Source organism: Carex rostrata, chromosome 33 (assembly GCF_964058835.1).
Source record: "Carex rostrata chromosome 33, lpCarRost1.2, whole genome shotgun sequence".
Lineage (NCBI taxonomy): Eukaryota > Viridiplantae > Streptophyta > Magnoliopsida > Poales > Cyperaceae > Carex > Carex rostrata.
In genome coordinates, this window is record NC_135950.1 from 3,534,179 (window position 1) to 3,550,056 (window position 15,878).

The 15,878-nt window shown below is 33.9% G+C and overlaps 2 protein-coding genes across 8 annotated transcripts in view; both read left to right on the forward strand.

Annotated features, from left to right (window-relative positions):
• Positions 1-15,878, forward strand: part of LOC144548593 (putative disease resistance RPP13-like protein 3) — a 66,573-nt gene that overhangs the window by 45,665 nt on the left and 5,030 nt on the right. The window contains exon 1 of one of the 5 annotated variants that reach the window (XM_078297294.1): positions 15,329-15,801. The exons of the other annotated variants lie outside the window; for them this stretch is intronic. Within the exon in view, the coding sequence (XP_078153420.1) occupies positions 15,404-15,801 (398 nt within the window). The 5' untranslated portion in view covers positions 15,329-15,403. Of the gene's footprint in view, positions 1-15,328; positions 15,802-15,878 lie in introns of those variants that run through there. 5 annotated transcript variants of the gene reach the window in all.
• LOC144548598 (uncharacterized) lies at positions 1,796-6,493 on the forward strand. Of its 3 annotated transcripts, none has more exons than XM_078297305.1 (5): positions 1,796-1,984; positions 2,768-3,893; positions 4,135-4,281; positions 4,558-4,803; positions 5,671-6,493. In XM_078297305.1, exons 2-5 carry the CDS (start codon positions 2,781-2,783, stop codon positions 6,391-6,393), a joined length of 2,229 nt encoding a protein of 742 aa, XP_078153431.1. In that variant the 5' UTR covers positions 1,796-1,984; positions 2,768-2,780; the 3' UTR covers positions 6,394-6,493. The 3 variants fall into 3 exon arrangements, with proteins under 3 accessions (XP_078153431.1, XP_078153433.1, XP_078153434.1); XM_078297307.1 differs by having other exon boundaries at positions 4,138-4,281; XM_078297308.1 differs by lacking the exon at positions 1,796-1,984 and having other exon boundaries at positions 2,797-3,893.

Below are 15,878 nucleotides of genomic sequence, written 5' to 3' on the forward strand. Positions count from 1 at the left end.
GCAGTGTTTGTATTACTAGCCATGTTTTCCATGATTGTTTGTTAAACTTGTTTGAATATGAAATAAATATGGCTTTATTTATATTGTTATTGATAATGTATGTGATGTGCATACGCCTTACGTAGAAATACGTGGCGGGTTGTCCCGGGGTGTGGCACAATGCAAATTTATTTATATATATATATGGATTAAAATTACCATCTCATTTTTTTTGAGAGAAAGACGGAGGTATATATAACCTTTATATAGAGTTATGTGATAAGATTTATATAATTCAAAATAATTGAATGTAGCTAGATGCAAATCTAAAAAAAATTAAAGTTTGAAAAAAAATTAAAATTTGAAATTTGTTTACTAATTTACAATATTCAACGAAATTGTCTATAGAATTATGTGATCAGGTTTACAGAATTCAAAACAATTGAAAGTAGCATCTAGATGCAAATTTTAAAAAATAAAATGAAATTTTGAAAAAAAAAAAAATTGAATGTTTTTTACCATTTACAGGATTCAACGAAACTATCTATAGAATTATGTGATAAGGTTTACAGAATTTAAAATAATTGAAAGTAGCATCTAGAATGATATTTGAAAAAAAAAAATTGAAAAAAGTTTTGAAAAAAAAAAATTGTAAAAAAAAAAATTGAATTTTGTTTTACATATATCTGTTTACAGAATTTTAAAGTGGTCATGGTTAGTTATTATTAGTTTTGAAAACTGTTAGAGATCTTCTAGATGTGGTGCTGGTAAAAGGTCTAAAAGTGGTCTCAGTCAAAGCAGTTAAAGTTGTTAAAGTGAAGGTTAAAGTGAAAGTTAAAATGGAAGTTATTGGGGACCAGAAAGCAACGAGAAGTTTTTATGTTGACAGGATTCATTGAATTGGTTTACAGAATTTAGTATGAAAGTTTACTAACTTTGCTGCATTACATGATTTTTGAAAATATCCGGAGATTTTTGAGAGATTGGAGTCCGGGGACTATTAACTGCTTCCATAAATAAATAACACATATGAAAATGCGAAATATTTTAAAAGGTTCAAGAGATGCTTCATGCCGGAAAGAAACGAGGAATTTTTAAAATTCGTTTAATTTGCGAATTGTTCATGCATGCACTAAACAAATAATGCTTGCATTGATGAATTGATCGTCTAGTACTATAATACGAATTAATTCGCCAATGTTTTTACTATGTATTGAAGTTGCTCCAATTAAGGTTCTTATTTTATTCGACCACAAACATCAATGATCGCCATTATCTTTTTTTTCGTCTTTCCTAACCTTAATAACATGTGAAAGCAGAGGTGATTTGTCTATATGTATATTGTTGTAATTTTTTTGTTATTATTATTATTATTATTATTATTATTATTATTATTATTATTATTATTATTATTATTATTATTATTATTGCTGCTGTTCTAATTATTTGCTTTTCTGATATATTGTCGCGGCAAAACATGAATAGTAATTAAACGGACTTTGGCGTATATATGTATATTGTTAGCGTTATTTTAGCTGGCACGCACAGATTTTTTTTTTTTTCAAGTGACATCGTAAGCATTTTTATTTTTAATTTGAACATTAATATTACGTACCAACGTTCGTGTTATGTGAAGGAAAGACAATGTCAACGAAAGCCCAAGTCAATGAAGTCAATGCTGGTAGGTCAATAACTGAAGACTCCGTCAATCCTGGCTGCTTCGTATCTACGCCACAAATCGGTAGTCAGAGAGAGAGAGACATATAGGGAGAGAGTGATCGAACCATTATGAGTTAATGTTATTACAAGTCAGTGTTCCTTTGTTTAGTTTAATCAGCCACTACCAATTGTTGAGAGAGAGAGAGAGAGAGAGAGAGAGATCTGAGTGAAAGATAGAGAGGGTCGATAACTGAGTAAATTAAATAAGAGCAGAGAGAGAGTGAGAGGATAAAACCTCACAAGGGGTGGTAACAAAAGCAAAAGAAGCAGGCATCGATTTATTCCCGTAAGTATTTGTCACATGTATATATATATATGTTATTAAGATGTATTATCTTCATGAGATAGCGGTCAAGCTTTAATTCCTTGCAAATTAATTGCATTTGATTAGTTTCCTTCTTATGTGTGTTTATGGTGACTTTTGATGCAATCTTATGTTTCATCATATCTGTCAAATTGCACGCACACAAAGTACGTGTTCGGCAGAAAGCTTTACCTAGTCAGGTAGCTACAATTTATACCCGGTTTGATTTTGAATCAAGTCTTGGATCTATTCAAGGTATGTCGATCTGGGTTCAAAATTGTTCCCTTAATTATTGAATTGGTACTTTGAAGTCTACAAAATATGTTACACATTCAGCAGGTTGCTTAGCATTTTTGGATATAAGCGGCAGCTTATGTATGTATATAAATGATAAGCAGAGCAGTTCAATGGCTGGTTATGACACTAGTGAGCAAATTTTAACTCTATAAATTGTCTGTTTCAGTTTATCTCTCTTTTATTATTTTATTAAAGAAAACAGATATTGTAGGATATATTTTTACTATCTCAATTAAAATTCAATTAGTTAAGCTATATAACATATGTATACATATGCACCCAATGCTTGTTGTCACCAGCCTGACTGAAAACAGAAGATATCCATTAGGCTCTATTAAATGGTTAATCTCAATTAATTCCCTATGTCAATTAAGTATTTGTCGTTTCCAATTCAATTGATCTTGCAATATGAAATAATTTTTTTGTATTAAAATACTAGGGTTGATTTCTTGTTTTTGTACATGACAGAAATACATAAATAATGTTTCAACCATCAGATATGGATATGCTGGGGATAGATTTGGGCAATTGGACTTGCCTTCTGATACATAAGGAGTACAGTAGATGCAAAATTCTACGAGATTTTGAATTTCCCTGGGTGAGGACCAATGTCAAAACCCAGATCTCTCAAATTAAGTGTCTGTTGGGTAGAAAATTCTCTGATCCAGAGCTGCAATTGGAGCTTAGTTACATTCCTTTTAGAGTAATTGAAGGTCCCGATGGATATCCCTTAGTGCACAGTAGATGCAAGGGAGAAGACAGAGCATTTACCCCTGTTGAGATCCTAGCTATGTTGATTTCCAGTCCACAATTTGTACCAAATAATCATTCTCCTACATGTATTGGGATTCCGATGTACTTCACAGATCAACAAAAGATGGACGTGCTTCAAGCTGCAAACCTTGCTGGTTTGTCCAATTCTTTCTACCACCTCGATGAAGCAAAAGCCTTGTTATTGGCACATGAAACATTATTGGGACCTCCACGTATTGTTGCATTTGTTGATATTGGCCATGCCAACATTCAAATTTGCTTTGCTGAGTTTAAAAGGGATATTGGTTTATCTGAAAAGAAAAGGTCCATGAATATTTTGTACAAGGGTTATGCCAGGTCTTTAGGAGGAAGGGAATTCGATAAAGTGTTGTTTAAGCATTTTGCGTCTACAATTAGAAAGGAATATAATATTGATGTGTTTGAAAGCAGCAGTGCTTGTGTTCGCCTCAGTGAGGCTTGTGAGATCTTGAAGAAAGATCTAAGCATTAACAATAAGGCATCATTTTGCATTGAGAACTTTTCAGGTTCAATAGATGTTAAGGTGTCAATAACAAGGAAAGAATTTGAAACCTTGGGCATTTCGATATTGAAGAGAATTGAGGTGGCGTTGAAGAAGGCATTGAGTGAATCTGGGTTGGATGTGGACAAGATTGAGTTAATAGAGGCCATTGGAAAAGGATGCTCTATTCCAGCAATTATAGACATATTGACAAAAATATTTGGGGAAAAAGTAAGAATCCCAACATGTAATGATTACATTGCAAAGGGTTGTGCTATGAAGCAAGCAAGACAACGTCTAGACAAAATGACAAAGGACCAGGTAACTATTATTAATATATATTTATTCTGAGTTATCTTAGGTAATAATAATATTTGTGATACTTATGAGTGTTTGATTATGTTTCAAAAATATGGTTTAACACAAAAAATGAGAAAACATATCATTATATCTTTATTAGATGATTAGATCCATTTATAAATAGCCTTGTTAGTAGATCCATTTATCAGTAATGTTATTGCTTCGTTGTACATATAGATATAATGTTGTTTCTTTGTGTTAGAAGACTACAGATCCGGAAACTTCACAATTAGTTTCAAGTGTATTAAATTCTGAAGAGAAAAAGATGGAAGATTCAGAGTTCCTTTGGAGAAGAGCAATGGATGAAGATGGACATTTGTTGACATTTCTAAATGAATTTCTTGAGGAGGTTTAGTTACATACGTACACCGCCCCTCCCCTTCTCATTTTTTTCTCTTCACATATTTACCCTCAACAGATTTGGTTTTGAGGTTTCTCTTTTATAAAAAAAAAATAAAAAATGTTACAGACGTTTGCTTTTTGACAAACATGTCATATATTATTCTACAAAATGAATTTCTTATGTTGCATGCTTACTTTCGTTTGTTTTAGTTTAGTTTTAGACATCATCTGATGAACTATATATATTTTGCTAGTTCAGACATATATGATCTGTCAATTGCAGAACATGCACCGTATAGGAAGATCAGAGAAAACAAAGGATGAGTCATACTGGCTTTCCAAGGCAAATTACTATGCTAAATACAGATACTCAGAGCTTCAAGATGCAACCAACAATTTCCATGAATCATTAAAACTTGGAGAAGGCGGGTTTGGCATTGTGTATAAGGGCAACCTCCGCAAATATAAAACTGTTGCGATAAAGATTCTGAAAGAAGGAAGCAGTCGAGCAAGAGAATTTAATCAGGAGGTATCTACCTTTTGCTATTTTTACTATTTTTAAAATATTTTTAAAATAGCAAGAGAATTTAATCATTAAAACCAAATTTTACATTTTTTAAAATATTTTTACTATTTTTTTAGATAGATAGAAAATCACTTTGCCTGAAAATTTTGTACCATTCAGATCAAGTGATTTTCTACATATCTAAAAAAATAGTAAAAAAATTCTAAAAAATGTAAAATTTGGTTTGCAAGTACATATTCATATGGAGATTATGTTGAACGGTTTGGATTGACCGTTAGGATTTTGAAAACTGAAATATTGAGCCGTTGCACCGAGGCCCTCTATGCTACATGTAGCACCGTAGCCAGCTCCTTTTAATTAATGTTATATTTTGCAAGCCGGCCCATTTAACCATCTAAATAATGTATATTTTTGTTCAATCATTAATTCCGACTATGTTATAAAAATCTCTTCTCTGACTCTTTTATCAAAATAAAAAGTCAACTCTTGTTTGTGTTTCAAAAATATATAAAAGGTACATAACTAATTATATTGATATTGGTAATTAAATTAAATTCTGATTAGTATTGAACCCAACTAATAGGTTTGAACCGATAAGATATTTGAATCTGATTTTTGCCCCTCCCTGACAGAAATTCTGCTTCCGCCCCTGATTAGGTAAAAATAGAAATATGAAACAACGACAGAAAAAACTAATGTAATGTACACAAACAGTAGTTCAAGAATACAATAACATAGAACTATATTTTGGTAGAACATGTTCATATTCTGTATTGGTAATATGTATAGTGTGTTAATTAGCATTTATAACTCATCTAGGTATAGGGAGACTATTTTTCAATTAACCGGAAGTTTATTTAAACAACCCAGGTGGAAACTCTAAGCAAAGTGCGGCATCCAAACCTTGTGAAACTCATAGGGGCATGTGCAGAGACACGGGCACTTATTTACGAGTACCTACCAAATGGTAGCCTAGAAGACCGTCTACGATGCAAAAACAACACTCTGCCCCTTCCGTGGCAAGCACGAGTTCGTATTGCATTTGAGATTTGCTCTGCACTAAGCTTCTTACACTGTAGTGAGCCTCATGGTATTGTGCATGGTGATCTAAAACCCGACAACATTCTTCTGGATGGGAACAACACAAGTAAAATCTGTGACTTTGGCCTGTGTCGTGAGCTTAACTGGACAGCCAGCGCAAGCGTACCATACCACTGGACAGATTGTCCAAAGGGAACATTTGCCTACATGGACCCGGAGTACTTCTCAACAGGGAAGATAACTCCTCAATTTGATGTTTATTCTTTTGGCATTTTGTTGTTGCGACTTGGTACATGCAAAAACCCACGGGGTATAAGGCAATTGGTGGAGGAGGCACTAAGGAAGGGTACATTGAAGGCGTTAATTGATCCTTCGGCAGGTCCCTGGCCATTTAAGGAGGCTAAGAAGATGATCTCATTGGGCCTTAGATGCAGCGATCCAGTGAGAAAGAATAGGCCGGATCTGTCGAAAAAAGTGTGGAAGGAATTGAAGTCCATGGCAGACGTTGCTTCTGCATCAATGTTCATTGTAGAAAGCTCCTTATCTTCTTAGTTAAATGGTACATTTATAAATAAATGGCTTAGTTGTTTTCTGTAATTGGCTACTTCATTTCATTGAAAGGGCTTACCCAAGTATGTTAGTAAACCTGAGTAGTTAAGAATCTTATGACTGTGCGATCGTCCATCCCGATGGATTTTTTTTTTTTTTTTAAATATCCAACAAAAATCACCAAATTATTATGAAATTAAAAAAAATAAAAATATATTTTGAAATACTATGACAGTCACAGAGAGCAGCAGGAGGAGGTACGACTGGAAGAATTCACACCCAGTGCATTATCTGAGTGCAATTAATGGATTCGGACAGTTCTTTTAATTCCGACAGACGACTAGGATTAATTCAGACCGTTGATTATCTATGCAATAGGCTTACGACTAATTCGGACCGTTGATTATCTATGCAATCCGAATTAGTATGTAAATATTGACAGAGCTGTTTTTACTTCAAACAACGCAATAGTTAAGTGCAGCGCTGTAGTGATTGTATGGCATTGCGCTGCCCTAAAGAAAATATACTTTGTCAATACATTTACCCGCACTTACTCAAACGAGCGGTGGCTGGAAATAACAATTACTAATTAATCAAAGAATTAATTAAAGAATCCCCAGGTTAAACTAAAAAAAAATGGACCAACCAATGTACGTAGGGTAGGATGTCATTGACATTGGGGCTACATCTAGGGAACAGTTGGAGACGGGAAGTGCACACTGGTAGGTAAAATATTGACAGAGTAGGTTTTTCTTTAAACAGCGCACTTCCCGTCATAGTCGCTGTTTTGGTTATACGGTCTATGCGCTATATTAAGAAAAATATGCTTTGTCAATACATTTACCTGACACTTGCTCATACGAGCGGCGGCTGCAAATAATGATTAATGGGTTTGCTTTTCCACTTTGCCTACTTTGCCATGTTGTGATGTTTTCAGAAATAGCGACCATCTACCGGTCTTGTTGCGCACTAACCCGGTCTCGAAGAAGGTTCAAAAGAGGTTCCGTTGTGAGAATTGGTGGCTCCAACATGAGGATTTTAAGGTGGTTTGTGAGGAATCCGTGCAACAGCATGAAAGTTGGGATCAGGTAACAAAGAACTTCAAGGGAGAAGTTTATGGATCTCTGTTTATGAAAGTTGGCTCCAATATCTATCTTTGGTCATTGTGTCATCTGTGCACCGAACCTCACATGGCTGAGTATCACAGGGTATTTTATGGATCTCTGTTTGGAAACCCCTAAGTTGCTTTTTGCAAAGATTTATCATTTATCATCGTGGTTTCCGTTCTGGAATTTTATTGAATTCTGTCAATCCAGAATTTCATTCTGATATTTTGCGGGTACTTGTTGGTAACCTTTCTGCGATTGAAGAAATTCAACTATGCTCTAATTTTCTTAGTGTAAGAGATCCATACTTGAGAAAAATTCCAATCAATTACCTTAAAAGTGATTAATTCACGCCTTGTTTAGGTTCTCTATAGCTTGTATTATACCTTCATGTTAATGATAATCTATTATTTGACTTGTTTTAGTTTTTCACCAAGCGGCCTCAACCAGAGGCGCTCCCGGTACGTTTCTACCAATTGACAGAGCTTCATATCGACTTCTATGATCTATACACGAGTCCGGTTGCAACTGCTTTTTCTTTATTCAAAAGTTTAGCTGCCTTCAAATTGTAAATATAACTAGCCCAGAGTAGGTACAGCTGCTCCCAGAGTAGGTACAGCTGCTCACATGGTATCTCGAAGAATTGACTAGCCCAGAGTAGGTACAGCTGCTCCCAGAATAGGTACAGCTGCTCACATGGCATCTTGAAGAATTGACTAGCCCAGAGTAGGTACAGCTGCTCACATGGTATAGGTGATTGGGCTACTTTCGTCAGGGAGAGAGAGAGAATGGAAAAGAGGCCCCAATTGGAATAAAAAGAGAAAAATGCATCATAGAGTTCTTTGTTTTGCAAATTAAAGGTGGCTTAATTGAGACACCAAATATTATTTGCGCGCAGTAAGAGAGATTCAGAGTTTGAATTGGTAGCGTCGGATGAGAATGAGGGTTGGACTCAAATTGGAGTTATTAATGTCTTTAAAAATAATAATATAATATTGAAGATATAAAAAAATAAAAGACATTTGAAATCTCTTTGTGACTAAATAATGTGGGTGCTGATCTCCACCTGCTTTCTTTCCGTGACCTTACCAAAATCTTTTCCAGGTAACTGCAGAGGATAACCGGACAGAGAGACCAATCACATATGCTTTTAGAGGATAACTGCATATATGGACTTGTCGTTTCTTTATGAACCGCATTGGATTTAAAAGATCCTTATAATCCAAAATAATGTTGACCGACTTCTCTGTCCAGTTATCACGACCACTTCAGAGTGGACCCCATATTGAAAAATAAGAAATTAGATATAATTAATGGTTTCGTGAGACGACCAAGACATTGCGCGCACCAACAACCACTATTTTTATTAAATAATTAAGGGAGCACCTAGCTATCTTCCAGTAACAATTCTTCATTTCATCCCCCAGTTATTAACTACTTCAATTACTAACTACTTAGATAGACCACTTACTATTTGGGACCACATAATATTTGAAAGATTTTACAACTGGCGCGCGCTGAAATTCATTTATAATGCATCAAATATTTATATATAACACATCAAGTATTCATACCTAATACATCAAGTATTTAAAAAAAAAAACTAGACACGTTTTTAGAGGTGAAATTTTTTTTCTTCGTTCAATTTAATCAATATTTCTGACAATCGGTAAGAAATTTTGGAAAACTAAAACCACGAATGTTTTTGACATAATTTTATCTTTAAAATGAGATCCATGATGATATACTTTCGAGTTGTCCGTTGTACAAGTATTCATCCTTATCGAGAAAATATTTATCTTCGTCCTGCAAGTGCAAATATAAAAACTAGACACATCACTCATTCATTTTTTACACGTTTTTAGAGGTGATTTTTTTTCTCCGTTCAATCTAACCAATATTTCTGACGATCTGTGAGCAATTTTGCAAATATAAAACTACGAACGTTTTCTACACAATTTGATCTTTCAAATGAGATCCATGATGACATACTGTCGAGTTGTCTGTTGCACAAGTATTCATCTCTTATCGAGAAAGTATTAATCCTCGTCGTGTAAATGCAAATATAAAAACTGGAACATCACTCATCCATCTTTTACACGTTTTTAGAGGTGGGTTTTTTTTCTCCGTTCAATCTAACCAATATTTCTGACAATCTGTGAAGAATTTTGCAAATCTAAAACCACGAGCATTTTCTATACAATTTTATCTTTCAAATGAGATCCATGATGACATACTTTCGAATTGTCCATTGCACAAGTATTAATATCTTGTCACGCAAGTATTCATACCTAAGATATTAAGTATTCATTTATACACATTGAAGTATTCATTTATATATCTCTATTTTTTTTCAAAATTTGTTTTTATGTCATTTATTTAATACGCAGTGGCCTAATTCACCATTAATAAAGCTTTGTTCTTTGCAAAACTCGCTAAATCATGAGGAAGGGGAATATAAACATGAAAGGGATTAATTGCATATACATATACAAAATTATTTTGATACGATCGACAGTGACGGATCTGACCCGGTAGAGACGTGCTCTAGTATTCATTCATATACATTGAAGTATTCATTCATACACAATGAAGTATTCATTCATACACGTTGAAGTATTTATTCCTGGCAGAGGCGTGCTTGATTGGGATGGAGTGACGGATGATCTCCGGCAGAACGTTCGCTGGAGCGGGAGCAGCAGGCGTAGAGGGAAAAAACTGAGGCGAAAGTATAAGAGGGAGGGAGCTTATTGTATTTATCATTTCGAGGTGAGAGAGGGTGGGAGGTGGAAGAGGGAGGGGAACTTATCTATGAAAAAACGAAGGCGAAGGAGGAGGTGGGAGAGGAAGGTAAAGGCGGAGGTGAGGTGAGGTGAGGTGTGGGAGGCGGAGGTGAGGTGAGGGAGGTGGGAGGCGGAGGTGGGAGAGGGAGGTGGGAGAAGGGGGTGGGAGAAGGAGATGGAGGTGAAAGAGGAAAATGGAGGTGAAAGAGAAAGGGAGGAAAATGGAGGTGAAAGAGAAAGGGAGAAAAATGAAAGAAATAAATGTTGTTAGAAATAGTAGTTATAGTTATAGTTAAAATAGAAAGTTAGTTGGGAGATGAAATAGGGGATGGATAGGTGAGGAAAATTATAATTACTGAATAATTAATTAACCTTTGAATTGACGCATCAACCAGCGACCACTTGAGGCATTTAAATTGTTCCTATTTTTTTCTCACGCCTTTCTCATAATACACCAACATATATATTTGATTAATTTCACACTAGCTTCAGCTCCACCTAGAATACAGAAGAGAGATGACTGAGAGCATTGTAGCTAATTACAATTATTCAAGGGATATTGTTTTGCAAGTTTCTTTGACAGATAAGAGAAACTACAAGCTCAAGAAATGAATGATGATTGATCGACATAAAAATTATATATATAATGGACTAAAATTAAAGTCCTAATAATTTCAACGAGGGGATGGGTTTAGCCCTAATAGGTCTTCTTGCGATGGCAATCCAATCTCTGATAGGCAATCATTTGATAGAGATTCAATGGGTAATAACAAGCCGATAAGTTGATCAAAAGAGCGCACACTTTTAAGAAGCATTGACTCCAAACCCCATTCCTATGGTGAGTGTGCCCTATGTAGATGGTAGGTTGAGCAATTTAGCTCATAATGAGGACCGAGGCGGTAATTTCCGCAGGATATGAATCTACACATATCCTTGGTAGGTAACTCACCTATATGAGAGTGTCTGTATACGGCCGCAGTATGAGACATGAGTAAGCCTTTAAGACTCTCATGAAAAATCCAAGACTTGTGTAAGGTTATTAATGCGCGTACCGCGACGAGAAGCTCCATATTGTGTGTGTGGTAGTTGAATTTTGAATAAAACGAACGAGTTCAAGACATAGTTCACTCTGTTTTCACCAAATTAAAGCTATAGATATTAGATGAAGTTCAAAGTTTCTAAACTACTTCATCAATGCACAATATAAATATTCAGCAATTTGTTTCAGTATAATCTTCCGTTTAATATTCTTAAATTTTGAGTTTTGTGAGGGATTGTTGGAACTTTATTTGAAAACTCAAAATTCCAACTCAATATCTTATATTTGATTAAAATATCTATTTGTAATATTTTGAAACTTGAGTGTTCAAATTTAAATTTCATATGTAATTATTTCAATTCCGTTTGAAGGCATTACAGTACAGAGCCACCTTTGTATCTCATTAATCTCTATTAATCTCTCTTTAAGACAATTAATCAGCGGATCAATTGCTAATGTTTTGAATATTATAAATGGTACATCCTTCTCTGTTGAAAGACATCGGAGAAATAAAACAAATAAGAAACCAAATATGTTTAATTCTTTTATTATCTCCCACAGAAAGTCTCATTTGATTGATCCTCCATTTGTATTTTATCTCAATTAATCAAATTCTGATCTATGCTGGATATTGTGGAGTTATCGTCAGTTGCTTCTATGGCGTGCCTAAGGAGCAACAACTCTGAATTATGTTGGTTGCGGTTCCATCTTGCACGATGAGACGGAATATACTTAAGGAAAGTGTTCCGTACACGATCCAAGTAACTCTATTTCAATTTGATTTATTTTAATTAATTTCTAACTATCCGAATATTCTGAAAATTTATACCAACATTATATATATAATATGTAGTCAGGTTGTTTTCCATTAAAATATTTTATTCTTCATTTTCTGGATAAAACAAGGAGTATTTTATAGCAGATCAGTGAATAACATCCGCTGTGACTCCTTCAGTGATTTAATTGGTGAATATTTGAGATGAATTTTGACTTTAATTAATTGTCATTTTCAACAAAATCCTCTGGATCGCATGGAGGCTATGTTGTGCCTTCTTTCTTTTCAGCTATCGTTGGTACTTGGTAGTTGGTACCCTTTTTTTTTTATCTATAGCATTAAAAATAAAAGCTAAAATTTCTGATCTGAAAAACTTCAAAATATAGTACAAAATGACAAACTACTATTACAAGTTGTTTTTCCCATTTTTTGAATGGCAGTAGCATTCAGAGTTTGTAATAAAAAAATTGATTGTATTATCTTAAAATGTCAATTCATATGTACAATATCATCACTCATCACCATTAATTTACTTATGCAATTATACATTTACTTGATAAAAATAGAAATTGTATATAGAAATTATGAAAATCAAATAATTAATATATGAGCACAATATTAATTACATTACAAAAAGATACGACAGGAAAGATACTTATGTAGAATTAAATTGTTTGGGTCCGAAAGGATCCGGATATATATGGATATCCATTCTGTTTAGACTCTTACGGAATTATCCGTGTCCGCATCCATGTTATTTTTTCATACCCAATAAATATTTGGATTTTTATTCGGGATTATCCATATCCGTTTTGAACAGATTTGAAGCGGATATCCGCCGGATAATCGGGGGATCCGTTTACACCCCTAAAATTTAATATGCCTACCCAATTGTAGCAGCTCAAACTTCAATTTTAGCAGCAATGAAGGCATTCTTTTTCTTTGAGCATGCACTGGCATTCTTTTTCTCAGTACCTGAGATGAATTGATTGTGACATTAAATTCGAAATTCTTCAAAATATAGTAAAATATGACATATTTTAAACACACGTAACATTCCAGCCCCGATTTAGCTCTTATCCACGAGTATGACTAATATAACATCAGTGTCATTTCAGTCTATATAACACAAACTCCAAAACCTATCAAATCGAGTTCAAATGGTGAATCCAAACCGTTCAAACCAATTTACTTTATGAGTGATGCGTTTACATACAAACTTTTTATATTTTCGAGTTATTTTAGTATCAAATCAAGCGGCAAAAAAATTGAAAAATGAATGTATTAAAATTAACTTAAAAACTCAAACACTTGACCGCTTGACTTGATACCAAATAAACTCAAAAACTTATAAATTTTACATGTAAACGCACAACTAATGAAGTAGATCGGTTTGAACGGTTTGGATTCACTATTTGAACTCAATTTGATAGGTTTTGGAGTTGGTGTTATATAGACTGAAATGACACTGATGTTATATTAGCCATACTCCTTATCCACAGCCTAATTTCAAAAAAATGATGTGTTTTATGTTTTTGCAAGATGACAAAGTACCTTTCAAAGTTTTTTCTTTTTAATTTCTTTATTTAGCATTCAGAGTTTGTTTTAAAAAATTCATCCTATTCTGTTAAAATATCTATTCACATATAGCATGTTGTAAGATATCATAACTCATAACCATTTACATTTTGCAATCATACATTTACTTGATAAAAATATAATTATTTATCTTGATATTTGTTAACAATGCTTGAGTTGAGGACAGGAATATATATGATATACTATATATGGTACATGAATGTGATGCAGGATTTTGAACATATTTTTTTATTTATAGAAATTAATATAAAATAATATAGAATATTAGAATGAGCATGTGAAATTTTAGATGGCATAGATAGATCTAAAAAAACCGGATTCAATTTTTGAAGCCGAAAAAAATTTCTGGATCCAATTTCTGTATGGAACACAATATACCTCGTTATAAATTGGTCATAGAAGATCCAAGCTGCAGCTAGATTGAATCTGAGTTTTGTTTCGAGCTCCAAACCTTTTTTTATTCCCCCTCTCATCTTTAATCAGGGGTGCAAATGCTTTTATTTTTTGGATACGGAATAGATATATACATAAATATTTTTATAATATATATTAAACTATATATTATATATTTATTATATAGATACGGATAATTAAAATTCAAAATTATATCTATATTGATCTGTATTAGCACGGAAATTCGGATAATTAGATATCCATATCAAATTTTCCGATACGGATCCGGATACGATCGTATATTATCCTATCTGTTTGCACCCCTATCTTTTATGGGATCCAATAATACCGAATTTATATGGTTTGTTGTGTTCATGTGGTGGCTGGATCGATCCATTGAATTGAAGATATTTTTAAGCTTTAAATTAATATTGGATCCGATTTTTTTTTCTGAATCTGTAAATGCTTACATAACTCAGCCACTTATTATATTATCTTATATTATTTTATATTAATTACTACAAATAAAAAATTATGGATTTTGAAGGATCGATCGATAACAAATTAATAGTGATCAGATCGATTCAAAATGAACATGTCCAGTTTTGACAGGTCAAATACTTTTGATAGTTGAATGTTGATGAAGCCAGGAAATAATGCACACACGTCACAATTATACAATTATAAAGAAATTAAGCTTCTCATCAAATTGACAATAAGAAAAATCACACAATCTAACTATTCCAGGACACGCTATATTGACTAACAAAATATTCCAAAACGCTATATTGACTAACTTTACTTTACTTTCAAAAAATATTCCAAGACACCCCGTATCGTACCTATTGACACCCCTATTCCCATCAGTTCTCTAGTTATATATTGCTCATTATTGACCGATCGAGTCGTCTCCATCAGTTCAGAGATTTGATATAGCTCTCAGTCTCACCTCTCTAATTATATATTGCTCATTTGCTCTCCTACTTCTCTCCACCGGCCTCTAGCTAGGGCTCTGCAACTCAACTCCAATTTCATTCTTCTCTCCTCGTTGGTAAGAAAATCACTCCTCGATCTATACTTTCTTCAGGTTTTTTTCTTCTCTTGCTTGCTTCTGTGATTATGTGGTGAACACCATACATCTTGTTGCTTGTTTTGTCTGTGCACGTCAAATTTTGATAAAATTCCCCAAATAGTGTTATGTGCTACTTTTTGTTATATATGTCTTCAACATTCAACTTTTTGTCATGCCTTACTGATAATACACCAACATTTTTTGTTTCTCACTGGTTTCAGCTACCACCTAGAATACAGAAGAGAGATGGCTGAGAGCATTGTAAAGTTTGTGCTGAGCAAGCTCACTGATGTTGTAGTTAAAGAGGCTCTACTCCTATACAACATCGATGAGCAAGTAGAGACAGTGACCCGTCAACTCGGCTGGATTCAGGCTTTCATGAAGGATGCTGACAAAAAGCAGATAACTGATGAGAGACAAAAGCATTGGGTAAAGGAGATGAGAGATGTTGCCTACCTAATAGAAGATGCCATTGACACCTTTCTCTCGAAGATCTCTCTAAAACCGGAAAAACCCATTGGCATGATGGAGTCCATGAAAAAGAAGTTGAAGACAACAAAAGAACTACCGGTTGTACACAAACTTGTCCATGAGATAACTAAGATCCAAACAAGGTTGACTGAGATCGAGACGAGTAGAGTCAGGTATATATATGTTGGTTTATTCACGACCTATATATGTTAATTTTGATTTAGAGCATTTTGCTTTGTGTATTTAGTGG